General features: G+C 44.9%; 1 protein-coding gene across 4 annotated transcripts in view; it reads left to right on the top strand.

Annotated features, from left to right (window-relative positions):
• sh3pxd2aa (SH3 and PX domains 2Aa) overlaps window positions 1-14,630 on the top strand; it is a 395,200-nt gene extending 380,570 nt beyond the window's left edge. For 2 of the 4 annotated variants that reach the window (XM_072479782.1, XM_072479784.1), the window contains 2 exons: window positions 9,608-11,525; window positions 13,321-14,630. In XM_072479782.1, coding sequence (XP_072335883.1) covers window positions 9,608-11,525; window positions 13,321-13,442 — 2,040 coding nt within the window. In that variant the 3' untranslated portion in view covers window positions 13,443-14,630. Of the gene's footprint in view, window positions 1-9,607 lie in introns of all 4 variants that reach the window. The other 2 variants (XM_072479783.1, XM_072479785.1) reach the window with 1 other exon arrangement.
• The last annotated feature ends 321 nt before the right edge of the window (window positions 14,631-14,951 follow it).

Genomic DNA, 14,951 nt, shown 5'->3' on the forward strand with positions numbered 1-14,951 from the left:
ACCATAACCCTTCATTCCTTTATTCTTCAAAAAACTATCTATCTTTGTCTTAAAAACATTTAATGAAGGAGCCTCTACTGCTTCACTGGGCAAGGAATTCCATAGATTCAAAACCCTTTGGGTGAAGAAGTTCCTCCTAAACTCAGCCCTAAATCTACTTCCCCTTATTTTGAGGCTATGCCCCCTAGTTCTGCTTTCACCCGCCAGTGGAAACAACCTGGCCGCCTCTATCCTATCTATTCCCTTCATAATCTTATATGTTTCTATAAGATCCCCCCTCATCCTTCTAAATTCCAACGAGTACAGTCCCAGTCTACTCAACCTCTCCTCGTAATCCAACCCCTTCAGCTCTGGGATTAACCTAGTGAATCTCCTCTGCACACCCTCCAGTGACAGTACGTTGTTTCTTAGGTAAGGAGACCAAAACTGAACACAATACTCCAGGTGTGGCCTCACTAACACCTTATACAATTGCAGCATAACCTCCTTAGTCTTAAACTCCATCCCTCTAGCAATGAAGGACAAAATTCCATTTGCCTTCTTAATCACCTGTTGCACCTGGAAACCAACTTTTTGCGACTCATGCACTAGCACACCCAGGTCTCTCTGCACAGCAGCATGTTTTAATATTTTATCATTTAAATAATAATCCCTTTTGCTGTTATTCCTACCAAAATAGATAACCTCACATTTGTCAACATTGTATTCCATCTGCCAGACCCTAGCCCATTCACTTAGCCTATCCAAATCCCTCTGCAGACTTCCAGTATCCTCTGCACCTTTTGCTTTACCACTTATCTTAGTGTCGTCTGCAAACTTAGACACATTGCCCTTGGTCCCCAACTCCAAATCATCTATGTAAATTGTAAACAGTTGTGGGCCCAACACTGATCCCTGAGGGACACCACTAGCTACTGATTGCCAACCAGAGAAACACCCATTAATCCCCACTCTTTGCTTTCTATTAATTAACCAATCCTCTATCCATGCTACTACTTTCCCCTTAATGCCATGCATCGTTATCTTAGGCAGTAGCCTTTTGTGTGGCACCTTGTCAAAGGCTTTCTGGAAATCCAGATAGACCACATCCATTTGCTCCCCGTTATCTACCGCACTGTTAATGTCCTCAAAAAATTCCACTAAATTAGTTAGGCACGACCTGCCCTTTATGAACCCATGCTGCGTCTGTCCAATGGGACAATTTCCATCCAGATGCCTCGCTATTTCTTCCTTGAAGATAGATTCCAGCATCTTCCCTACTACTGAAGCTTAGCTCACTGGCCTATAATTACCCGCTTTCTGCCTACCTCCTTTTTTAAACAGTGGTGTCATGTTTACTAATTTCCAATCCACCGGGACCACCCCAGAGTCTAGTGAATTTTGGTAAATTATCACTAGTGCATTTGCATTTTCCCTAGCCATCTCTTTTAGCACTCTGGGATGCATTCCAACAGGTCCAGGAGACTTGTCTACCTTTAGCCCCATTAGCTTGCCCATCACTACCTCCTTGGTGATAACAATCCTCTCAAGGTCCTCACCTGTCATAGCCTCATTTCCATTAGTCACTGGCATGTTATTTGTGTCTTCCACTGTGAAGACCAACCCAAAAAACCTGTTCAGTTCCTCAGCCATTTCCTCATCTCCCATTATTAAATCTCCCTTCTCATCCTCTAAAGGACCAATATTTACCTTAGCCACTCTTTTTTGTTTTATGTATTTGTAGAAACTTTTACTATCTGTTTTTATATTCTGAGCAAGTTTACTCTCATAATCTATCTTACTCTTCTTTATAGCTTTTTTAGTAGCTTTCTGTTGCCCCCTAAAGATTTCCCAGTCCTCTAGTCTCCCACTGATCTTTGCTACTTTGTATGTTTTTTCCTTCAATTTGATACTCTCCCTTATTTCCTTAGATATCCACGGTCGATTTTCCCTCTTTTTACCGTCCTTCCTTTTTGTTGGTATAAACCTTTGCTGAGCACTGTGAAAAATCACTTGGAAGGTTCTCCACTGTTCCTCAAATGTTTCACTATAAAGTCTTTGCTCCCAGTCTACCTTAGCTAGTTCTTCTCTCATCCCATTGTAATCTCCTTTGTTTAAGCACAAAACACTAGTGCTTGATTTTACCTTCTCACCCTCCATCTGTATTTTAAATTCCACCATATTGTGATCGCTCCTTCTGAGAGGATCCCTAACTATGAGATCCTGAATCAATCCTGTCTCATTACACAGGACCAGATCTAGGACCGCTTGTTCCCTCGTAGGTTCCATTACATACTGTTCTAGGAAACTATTGCGGATACATTCTATAAACTCCTCCTCAAGGCTGCCTTGACCGACCTGGTTAAACCAATCAACATGTAGATTAAAATCCCCCATGATAACTGCTGTACCATTTCTACATGCATCTGTTATTTCTTTGTTTATTGCCTGCCCCACCATAATGTTACTATTTGGTGGCCTATAGATTACTCCTATCAGTGACTTTTTCGCCTTACTATTCCTGATTTCCACCCAAATGGATTCAACCTTATCCTCCATAGCACCGATGTCATCCCTTACTGTTGCCCGGATGTCATCCTTAAATAACAGAGCTACACCACCTCCCTTACCATCCACTCTGTCCTTCCGAAAAGTTTGATACCCTCGGATATTTAACTCCCAGTCGTGACCATCCTTTAACCATGTTTCAGTAATGGCCACTAAATCATAGTCATTCACGATGATTTGCGCCATCAACTCATTTACCTTATTCCGAATACTACGAGCATTCAGGTAAAGTACACTTATGTTGGCTTTTTACCTCTGTTCTGAATCTTAACACCTCGATCAGTAACCTCTCCTAAGTTATATTTCCTCTTAACCTTTCTCCTAATTTTCCTTGTCGTCGAACCCATATCTTCCTGTAACAACCTGCCGCGTCGCTTACCATTAATGTTTTCACGTCCCGTTTTATTTCTTTTAGTATTCCTGGTCCTATTCACTGAGCTCCCCTCAGTCACTGTACCTTGTACTGTCGCCCTTTTTGATTTTTGACTATGGCTTCTCTGCCTTATACTTTCCCCCTGACTGCCTTTTATTTCTGTCCCTGTTTTACTACCTTCCAAATTCCTGCAAAGCTGCCATTGGGGCCACAGCTTCCACACCATTGTTCCCAGACTGCCTAATAATGGGACAGTTGCACCAATAACTCACACCTGCTTCCCCTCTGGTCCTGCAAACCCTGAAATTCCTCATAAAAAAAGAGCTGGAAGACATTCTGTCTTTCTGTCAAACCTTTATATAAAACATGAGCTTACCTTGCCTCGGAAACTGGTTTTGGGTGACAGTTTTAATTCACCTATTTCGAAATGGTCTGCCAGGATTGAATTATTTTGCATCATTGTTTTTTAATGTGTTTGTTATAGATGTATCTACAGAAATGTCAGGGATTGGGATTTGCCAGAATTTCCCAGTCTTTCATCCTCAATGCCTACAAATCCACCTGGCTGACAGTTTCCTCAACTGTGTAATTGCTATGTCATGACTCAATCAACATTTTTGTTTCCTGGGCTCTCTTTTTAAAATTCCTTATATGGTTTATAAAACTACAGGACTTAAGCGCGCAATTTAACCCAAACCTTTCTGAGTGTCATTTTGAGTGCATTTGGCAGGGTGATTGTCCGGCCTTTTGGGTAATTCGCCCACACATAGGGTGCGATTTAACCGCTGTGAATGGGCGCACCAGTTAAACAGCGGGAAAGGCCAAAATCGAGGGTGTGAATCAATTTGCTATCTAACCGGCCCTCTCCTGATGGCAGGTTTTGGATCACGCCCAGATATGACGTGTATAATCATTGATTCCAGTTCGCACCAATTTCCATCTCATTACCAAGATTCAAGTCAAATGTAATATCCTCCTGGGAATAACCGGCTCCCTCGTGGGAAATCACTTGGGTGCCGTTTACTATTTTTTTTTTTTAAACCGAGAAGCTGGCGCAGTGGCTGATGCTGGGCCCTCAGGAGTGAGCAGTCAATTCCATTTTCAGCCTGGAGCTGCTTTCCCAGAGCAAAGTGATTTGGGAGGGTGGGACGATACCTCAGGGGGGTTCGGCTTGGTCGGGGGCTGCAGCTTTCCAGGTCGGGGGTTGTCCGTGGGCTGCGAGGGTGTGTAGGGGGGGTGGCGGGGGGGGCGGGTTACGTCCATGAGGCCTTCAAGCCATCTCTAAATTTCGAGGATACCCATAACAGTGGCTGCTGCCTGTCTGTCCTATCAAACACTCCCAGGACAATGTCCTGTTCCTGGTTCTATTCTGAAGGTCGCTTTAACTCCCTCTGACTGTGAGCAGCCTCTAGCTTCACAGCTGAAGGCTATTGCTCATAAGGAATTGGTCTTGTTCGCTGTGAGAGCACTTCATATCTCCAGGTTCTCGTTCTCATGCATGCTCACTCTAACTGGTATGCACACGCAATCATTCATGCATATACTCTTCTGCACGCACTCTCTTGCTGATATGCACGCACTGACATTCATACACACATGCTTTGCTGTACACGCATTGGGCGCCTTTCCACTGATGTAGGTCTGCCGCTGAGACTGCGGGGAGGAGGCTGCAGAGAGGGGGGGTGCGGGGAGAGGGGGCGGTGGTGGGGTCAGGGAGGGGGGGCAGTGGGGAGGGGGGTGCGGGGAGAGAGGGCGGTGGTGGGGTCAGGAAGGGGGGGCAGTGGGGAGGGGGCTGCGTGGAGAGGGGGCGGTGGTGGGGTCAGGGAGTGGGTAGTGGGGAGGAGGCTGTGGGGAGGGAGGAGTGGGGGGGCTGCGGGAGGAGGGGCGGGGAAAAGGGGCGGTGGTGGGGTCAGGGAGGGGGGCAGTGGGGAGGGGGTTGCGGGGAGGGGGGCGGTGTTGGGATGTTGGAGGTGGTGCGGGGAGGACTGCCGTGGAGGGGATTGTGGGGAGGGGGGCGGTGGTGCGGGGAGGGCTGCGCGGAGGGGGGCAGTGGGGGGGGGGGGCGGTGTTGGTGGTGTGGGGAGGGCTGCGCGGAGGGGGCTGCGGGGAGGGGTGTAGTGGGGGTGCTGCAGGGAAGGGGCGGTGTGGGGGGAGTGGGGAGGAGGGGCGGGGAGGGGGCTGCGGGGAGTGCGGTGGGGGGGAGGCTGCGGGGAGGGGGATGTGGGGGGGCTGCGGGGAGGGGTGGTGGGGGAGAGGCTGCGGGGAGGGGGGGCGGTGGTGGGGGAGGAGGGGCGGGGAGGGCGTTGGGGGGAGGCTGTGGGGAGGGGGGGTGGTGGGGGGAGGCTGCGGGGAGGGGATGTGGGGGGTGGCTGCAGGGAGGGGGTGTGGGGGGTGCTGCGGGGAGGGGGGGCGGTGGTGGTGGGGGGTGCATGCGCTGACTCGGCAGCTGCTGGTATTGTGTTCTTTTTGTTTTTTGTTTTGATTTTGTCTTTGGTGTACCGCTGGTGCCTTCAATGTCTTGCTGCCCGCTTTGTGTTCTCTTTCGGTGATTGCTCTGTATTTTTGTTTTGGTTATAACGTGCCGGACCTGTTCTGGATTGAACTGTGCCCCTCTTGGGTGGTGTGGAATATTTTTCACTCTCCTCAGCCATGCTCCTTGCTGGAATGGCCTTTTCTATTGTGCTGTGTTGATGAGCCTTCCCGCTGATGTAGGTCGTGCGGTGGGGGAAGGGGGTGCGGTGAATGTGTTCTGGGTGCCCAGTAATTGGTGTCCTCATTGTGTTGTCTTTTGCATTTTGATATTGTCAATAAACTCAAATATTTGCAGGTTTTGTTTGCTGTTTGCTCCTGCTGGTGACTGCAGATGCCTGGAGGCTGCTGTTGCTGTTTCCTTCCTTTCCTGTAGCCGGAAAGAAGGACAATTTGTTCTAAGATACCTGGGTCCTGGAACACCGGGCTCAGGGGGATGTATGACTCGAGAAGGCAATCCAGTTTGAAGCAAGAAGTCGCTGCAGGGCCTGGTGCGCGATATTGATCCAAATGGGCCACCTGATGACGCCGTTGAGGAAATGCTTTTGCAGATTGCTGATGCTTTTGTTGCTGGTTTTGTGAGTGCTGCATGTAACTGGCATGTCCCCGTGGCTTAAACGCACCGGAAGTCAAGGATGTTCAACTGCACCTTGAGCGCCAGTGGAATATGTGGATGCCAGGATTTGGTTGCGGTGAGATTGGGCCGTGTGGGAGGGGCCTGCACAGCTGCGGCTCCTGGACAGAGAATGGCTGTGATACGTGGACCTTTAAGACTTATCTGGATAGACACATGAACAGATGGGGTATAGAAGGATACAGGCGGTTGGTCTAGATAGGACATGTGATCAGTGCAGGCTTGGAGGGCTGAAGGGCCTGTTCCTGTGCTGTATTGTTCTTAAGTCACACATTGATGGACAGAGCATTTCTATGACAAAGTTCTGGGCATGATAACCCCTTCTCAGCCTTATCCCCAGTTTTTGGAGAGGAACCTGCGAGGGGTGATTACAAATGTTTTTTTTTTGTAAAAATGAGCGGCTAGCTTTGTATTGGCACCAATATGGAACAGTGATGTTTCCTTGGTTGTTTAATGGTTACTGTGATATGTGGAAAGTTATGTAGTTCATTTTCAAACCTTTGTTACTGTTGACCATTTAATAAACAAAATATTCTCATGTGGTGCTGCAGGTTGTGTTTGCTCTCGCTGGTAGCTGCAAATGCCTGAATGCCATGTGTTTGTTTGCTGCCGCATCTTTTGTTCCTGTGGCTTGGAGTAAGGAAAGTGAGGATGTAGGATGACCTGCTGCCAGTGCTGGAGAAGGAGAACGGCAGTTCTTTCTAGAGTGTCACTGACATCCACTCACGGTCATGTCCTTGCTTCTGCATCAGCTGTGGGATAACCTTGTTCAGAGGCTTGGCATCTTGATGTCTTGAGAAGTGTGCAGATGTCTTGAGAAGTGTGTAGATGTCTTGAGAAGTGTGCATATTACAGACGAGGAGGTGCTGGAAGTCTTAAAGCGCATCAAGGTAGATAAATCCCCGGGACCTGATGAAATGTATCCCAGGATGTTGTGGGAGGCTAGGGAGGAAATTGCGGGTCCCCTAACCGAGATATTTGAATCATCGGCAGCCACAGGTGAGGTGCCTGAAGATTGGAGAGTGGCGAATGTTGTGCCCTTGTTTAAGAAGGGCAGCAGGGAAAAGCCTGGGAACTACAGACCGGTGAGCCTAACGTCTGTAGTAGGTAAGTTGCTAGAAGGTATTCTGAGAGACAGGGTCTACAAGCATTTAGAGAGGCAAGGACTGATTCGGGGCAGTCAGCATGGCTTTGTGCGTGGAAAATCATGTCTCACAAATTTGATTGAGTTTTTTGAGGGAGTGACCAAGAAGGTAGATGAGGGCAGTGCAGTAGACGTTGTCTACATGGACTTTAGCAAAGCCTTTGACAAGGTACCGCATGGTAGGTTGTTGCAGAAGGTTAAAGCTCACGGGATCCAGGGTGAGGTTGCCAATTGGATTCAAAATTGGCTGGACGACAGAAGGCAGAGGGTGGTTGTAGAGGGTTGTTTTTCAAACTGGAGGCCGGTGACCAGTGGTGTGCCTCAGGGATCGGTGCTGGGTCCACTGTTATTTGTGATTTATATTAATGATTTGGATGAGAATTTAGGAGGCATGGTTAGTAAGTTTGCAGATGACACCAAGATTGGTGGCACAGTGGATAGTGAAGAAGGTTATCTAGGATTGCAACAGGATCTTGATCAATTAGGCCAGTGGGCCGACGAATGGCAGATGGAGTTTAATTTAGATAAATGTGAGGTGATGCATTTTGGCAGATCGAATCAGGCCAGGACCTACTCAGTTAATGGTATGGCGTTGGGGAGAGTTATAGAACAAAGAGATCTAGGAGTACAGGTTCATAGCTCCTTGAAGGTGGAGTCGCAGGTGGACAGGGTGGTGAAGAAGGCATTCGGCATGCTTGGTTTCATTGGTCAGAACATTGAATATAGGAGTTGGGACGTCTTGTTGAAGTTGTACAAGACATTGGTACGGCCACACTTGGAATACTGTGTGCAGTTCTGGTCACCCTATTATAGAAAGGATATTATTAAACTAGAAAGAGTGCAGAAAAGATTTACTAGGATGTTGCCGGGACTTGATGGTTTGAGTTATAAGGAGAGGCTGGATAGACTGGGACTTTTTTCCCTGGAGCGTAGGAGGCTTAGGGGTGATCTTATAGAGGTCTATAAAATAATGAGGGGCATAGATAAGGTAGATAGTCAACATCTTTTCCCAAAGGTAGGGGAGTCTAAAACTAGAGGGCATAGGTTTAAGGTGAGAGGGGAGAGATTCAGAAGGGCCCAGAGGGGCAATTTCTTCACTCAGAGGGTAGTGAGTGTCTGGAATGGGCTGCCAGAGGTAGTAGTAGAGGCGGGTACAATTGTGTCTTTCAAAAAGCATTTAGATGGTTACATGGGTAAGATGGGTATAGAGGGTTATGGGCCAAGTGCGGGCAACTGGGACTAGCTTAATGGTAAAAACTGGGCGGCATGGACTGGTTGGGCCGAAGGGCCTGTTTCCATGCTGTAAACTTCTATGATTCTATCTGACTGGGACTGAGCTGAATTTGGGATCCCGCAAACCTGTGACTGCTGACTCCCCTGGACGTTCCTGTCTCCACCCGAGGTACATCAGCTTCTGTGTGGTGCTCACCAGATTGTGCCCCAGAATCCCGTCACAATGTCACCGAAGTGTGTATCTCTGCGCTGGTGGAAGGTGGGGGTGAGAGCTGTGACGCATCTGGTGGTCTCCTTAGAGCTCTCCTCTGAAGTTGTCTCTCGGGTGGCGGGGGCAATGACGATGCTGGATGGCCCGGTCCCATCAGATGTAAATCCTACGAGAATGGGCATGTGGTCAGTGAGGGAAGGATAAATTTTTCTGACGTGAACAACTCACTTGATACAGGTGATATTGATGCTGATCCTTCAGTGGAACAGGGTGTTGCATCTCAAATCCAATGCATCCGGAAGCCTGGCCAGATCAGCATCACCTAATGGCTCATTTAAATATGTCGGGGGCGGCACGTGGTGCAGTGGTTATCACTGGGACTACGGCGCTGAGGATCTGGGTTCGAATCCCGGCCCTGGGTCACTGTCCGTGTGTAGTTTGCACATTCTCCCCATGTCTGCGTGGGTTTCACCTCCACAACCCAAAGATGTGCAGGGTAGGTGGATTGGTCACGCTAAATTGCCCCGTAATTGGAAAAAAAAAATTGGGTACTCTAAATTTATCTTAAAAATTTAAATATGTAGATCTCGTTAGATCTCACGAGGATTTCCGAGCGTCGTAAATCCCACGAGATTCAATGACCTCATCATGCCACCAAGTCGGGCATGACGATGCAAATCGATTACTCCCTAAATCTCTTTGAACCACTCAGCAACGTTAGTGCCTTTCAAATATTTTAACAACTAACCTAAAGTGTGCTTATGAACAAGGATTAGCGACAAAACTATATGGAAATGTACATTCTATATGTACATTCTATATACAAAACTATATGGATATGTACATTCACTTGTAGCACTAGAAATGATGCACTATCTTTGTTTAATTATCCTTTGGTACCTGTCTGAAGTAATTGTTTACATATTTAATCCTTAGGTCATTGAGAAAAATTTAGGTGGCTGGTGGTATGTGCAGATTGGACAGCAGGAAGGTTGGGCACCATCTTCATACATTGACAAGAGGAAAAAGCCAAATCTATCGAGAAGAAGCAGCACGCTAATCCGGCCAAAAATCCCTCCCCCGGCACCACCCACCAAAAATAAGCCAAACTCCGAGGAAAAGGATGCAGAAAATGAGAGTGAATGCATGCAGCAAAAACCCAAGTTCGAGGAACCAGAGTATGATATTCCTTCTACACTCTTTGACCCTGAGCTCCAGACTGGATTGAAGTTGGATGCTGATGAGCAGACAGAGGAACTTTTATTAAGTCAGGACCAGGCCGAGTCCAGCCAGAACCCAAGCAAAGCATGCTCACTATCCACACTGCCAAAAGCCTGCTTTGAAGTGAGTGAATCTTCAGAAAACTTGTCTCTTGATGACCAGCTGGTACATCCACCCAGTAATAAGGAATGCAACCAGGACGGCAGCATCAATAGTTTAGAATCTAATCGGGTTTATGAAATTGTTACTCAAGTTGCTGCTACACTCCCAGCATCTGAGACCAACAATTCACCAAAATACATTTCACCAACACACTCTTCAAAAGATCTTCAGTTAAAATCTGAGAAAAAAATTGATGCTCGAAAAAATGGTGAGAATTGTTGCAAATCCACCTTTGATATAAATGCCTGCACTGCAGCAAAAACTGTGCCAAAGAAAGACAAGGAAGCGTCTGAAACAAATGCACATACAGAGCAGAATGCTACCCCCAGTCCCATAACCAGACCAAAGCCCTCTGTGAGACCAAAGCCTTTATTGGTGAAACCAGAAGCACAAACTATGGAGATCAGCACCATCAGGCGGCAGCTGCGGCCCACAGGACAGCTGAAACACAGCTCCATAGGGGCAAAAAACGATGATGCAGAAACTATCTCATTAACATCGTCTGAAAATTCAGAAGACTCTTTAACTAAAAGTATAGTGGATCTTACTACAAATACTTTGCCAATCCAAACTGGACTAGCAAGACTGGAAACAGAATCACTCTGCCAGTACAAAACAGTGGATAAATATGAAAAAGTTCAGGATAATGAAATCAGTTTCCCAGCAGGAATAATGGTAGAGGTTCTGGAAAAACAGGACAGTGGTTGGTGGTTTATTAGAATTGGCGATGCTGAGGGCTGGGCCCCTGTTTTCTATTTGGAGAATGTTAGTGGCAAACCATCAGAGATTCCCAAAGAGCCTGAAACATCTTGTACAGCAAGGTCAGTGAATGAAAATCAACTTAACAACATGGAGAAAATAGACAACAAGGTCCAGGCATTAAAAAACATCAACCTTGGTCGAAGGAGAGCAACACCCCCAATTCCTGCAAAGCCCCCTGGTGGATTTACTAGGCTAGGAGGAGGTATGAATGGTCCAGTAAAAATGAGGAATGGGTTGAAACAGGTAGCTGTGAGGCCACAATCTGTTTTTGTTTCCCCCTCGAGCAAAGAAAGTAACAACCTCATTGGCTCACTCAGGAGGAATGAATCTATGACGTGCCATGAGAATATCAGGTCCACAGTGAACATTCGCCGTAATGCATCCTTCAACAATATCCGGTTATGGAAAAAGAGTGAGGAGTCTGACACGCTACACTCAGCTACAGTGTCAGTTCCCAGCCAGGCAAAGATCAGACCTTCGGAAAGGTGTGGAGTAAATGAATCTGATGCCATGGACAGAACTTCCCAAAAAAATGGAATTCCTGTGTCAGCTGTGAGACCAAAGGCAGTGTGCATCCAGGGGAAACCACAGTTCATTCAGAATAACTGGAGAGAGGTGTACGTTACAATCGCTGAGTATCAGGGAGATGAGGAGACCATGGGTTTCCAAGAAGGCTGTTCTGTGGAGGTCCTGGAACGTAATCCCAATGGTTGGTGGTACTGTCAAAAAATAGATAGTGGATGCCCTCAAAAGGGCTGGGTGCCTTCAAATTATTTAGAAAAGAAGTACTAATATTTCTTTTTTTATATATATATTTTTAATTTATAGATGCAATGTGCATTTTTTAATGGGACTGTCAGGCAGACACTGCAAGCCTAAAATGGAATAAATGTCGCTATATTTCAACTGCTGGATTGCTGAGCTAGTTTATACCAGTGAGACGGTAACATTAAGGTTATTGAGTATGTGGAAAGCCACTTGTAGACAACTGGAATTGTGTAGTGTTCTACACATGGCGAGTTCAGGACACTAAAGTGTCTAAGTAGAGTTAATAGTTTACAGCTGGTCAAAGGAGAATTGCATTTTCCATATGCAACAGATTTACTCAAAAGCCGGATCTTTGAGCAGAGCTGGATGTTTTAAATTAATTATTATTGTTATATTATTTACTTCTAACAGAATAGGCAGGAGTTATTCTGGACTTTTTTCACTGGTGCCTTCAGTATGCCCAAAGTACATAAAATTGAAAATTGCCATTCTTGAAACTGTGCCAAAAATGTAGGAAGTTAGTCTGTTCAAAATGTTTTTGACTTGATGGGGTCTCCACAGCCTCGAGGTTATTGTGTAGTTATTGCAGTGTGATGGAGGGGAGACTAAATGGAACCAACATCATCCGCAGAGACAGGTGAGTCAGAAGTGCCCAATATTTGCGGATGTGCAGAGATGCTGGTCACATTGACAAACTGTTTCACAGTATTTGCAATTTTGTTGTTTCTTCACAAGTTTTCTCTGATTTTGCTGTAGAGATTCTAGCCATGTTTATGCTCTTGCTTTAGTTACTCAGACCACAAAACACTCCAGAGTTACAATAGTAAAGTTAGAGCCTATTCTATAGTGGGCCGACATTATTGGTCCCTGTTTGTACTTGGAATGTTATTGAGGTGAAGTTTTCAGCAGAGTTCCTGATATTCAGAAAGGACCCCAACATGCTCTGACAACGTCCTTTACTTGGATCAAATCTATGCAGCCCAAATAAATCTCAACTTTAATATTTTTGATCACATCACGCACAAGAAAATTCACACTGCTTAATAAGAGACAGAGAACTTCAGAAACCTGAGTGATGTGAGCTTTATCTGCAGTTTATTGGTATAGTTTATTTATTTATAAAATCTTTTCTACTAGTTTTTTGCATAAGTTCTCCAGAGGAGGGAAGATCTTTTGTATATAGTATTGTTGCAGAGCGTTGATTAAACAAGGTAATTAACAAGAAACGTGCGCCCTGGTTCACAGGTGACTAGAGAGAAAAAGTCTGGTAAAAGATGCAACTTTTTCTGCTACACGCCATATTGCATTTTCTCCCTTGTTACCAACAGAGAATGTGACTCAGGAGCCCATCGTTGGATACTTAACACTGCAATTCACATTTATAACTGAAGGGATATGACTCTGGAGATTCAATTCTATAAACTGAGGTATATGTTGGTACCATAGTGCATTAATTGGGTCTCTCAATGTGTTATAGTTATATGACTCTTTTTAGTAGAAATGAGAGACACCAATTAAAAGTTGCCATGACTTTTGCTGTGGCTAAGAGTGACACATGGGCTAGAAACTTTCAGGCAGTGTTGGGAGCTAGAATGATATGATGCTTCCTCGTCAGCTGGGCACATTACTCAGCACAGTATTGCTCAACGCTATTTGATAAAACTTTTTGCAACTAGCTTTGCTTTGCTATCATTACTCTATAGATACTAATGCTGTTCAAATTGTTACATTGGCAGATGATGTTCAACCATTTGTTCTGGGAACTGAGAAGAGTCCTGTTTATTCGCCTATTTTTGTAGGAGACACACAGTCCTTTAAACCTCAGTGGTCCTCTCTTTCATTGGCTGTTCAGGAATAAAGCATTTCTTAAATTATGTAATGCACATCTTGTAATCATTCTTGACGTTATATAGTGTATAACACAAATTGAAAGGAATGAAAGTTTACAGAGGTGTGGTGGGTAAATTACAGACATGTTAAAATTCAACTGAACAGCCAGTTACTGCCAGATGAGACTCAGAGTTATAACGTCATGGATGGCTGCATTCCTTCAAACTAAATGTGTCGGTTTTTTTAAAAACACAGCTTTTCTGAAAATAGCTTCAGGTTTAGAAGAATCCACTTTTCTAATATCGGTTGACCTCAACATATGTACTTCAGTAAACCCTCTTCTGTATTTTATAACCAATTCTTGAGATGTTGCAAGATTTCATAATTTTATTCTGAATGCGTCTAAGCAATAAGAGCAAACCTGTCCATTCCTATCAGCCCATTCCTGGATTCTTACAGCTTCAAGCTTTTACTGCAGTCTAACTTCACAAGGGAATTTTGTATAATCAGCATAGAATTTCCATAATCCTGAAATATAGATAGATTATGCATGTAAATATAAAAAATAGCTAGATTCAGGACATCATCAGTTTCAGTTTATGTTCTTGTATCAGATATCATTATTTAGAATTATTTACGTTCTGTTTTTGGTGTTAAAAATTTATGCCAATTAAGTCATGAAATGAGGAAACGTGCAATATAGAATTGGTGTAAATTATTGAGGGTAAACTTTGATATTGGGCAGTTGATGGACATTTAATGAAGGTTAATTAATGCTCCTGCAATTCAAAATAGGGTGTTTAACAGCTTCTCCGCAGGAGCAAACTAGCAATAAATCTAGGAAGAGAAGTTGAGGTTGGCAGAGTGCGATTGGAGTGTTACGTGTCATGAATGTGTATGGTGTATCATGAAAAGTGGGCAAGCTGAGCTTTAATGAGCATGCATTAGTGAAAATGAGACAAAATGGAATAGTGATCAGAGAGTTATCTCAGGAACTGCCTTTGGAATCCTGATTTCAGTCTAGATCGGGAAACGGAGAGCAAGACTTCTTTTTTTTTGAAAGTAACTTATGCAACTAAGTACTGATGATTCCTAGTCTTGTTTTATAATGGCCTGGTCCTGTTGGATAATAGTACAGTCCATTTACATTCTGCTTTGTAACATCAAACAATGATCTGACTGTATCATAATTTACAAATAAACCGTGTCGCGTTGAGCTATTGGCACCACTGTGTAATTTTTATGCAGCGCACAATTAGCCTGGCCATCCAAAGTGGAAGGCGGTGTGGTGAGAGAGTGAGATTCATTTTGTGGAATGTACAGTATCTGGGGAAATGGGGGGTGTCAAGATTCACTATCACCTTTATCCACTCCCCAGGTTCAGTCTTATTTCTGATGATTGTTAACAGCAGGGTCATGGTAAGCAAAAGAACATTTTGTGATTCTGGAAATTATTTCCACTTAAAATTGACACTTAGGTATGATTTCAGGGTTTGAGTAGTGAGCAAGGGAAGAGGGCATTGCCTGGAGGGGCTTG

The sequence above is a fragment of the Scyliorhinus torazame genome, chromosome 16, assembly GCF_047496885.1.
Source record: "Scyliorhinus torazame isolate Kashiwa2021f chromosome 16, sScyTor2.1, whole genome shotgun sequence".
NCBI lineage: Eukaryota > Metazoa > Chordata > Chondrichthyes > Carcharhiniformes > Scyliorhinidae > Scyliorhinus > Scyliorhinus torazame.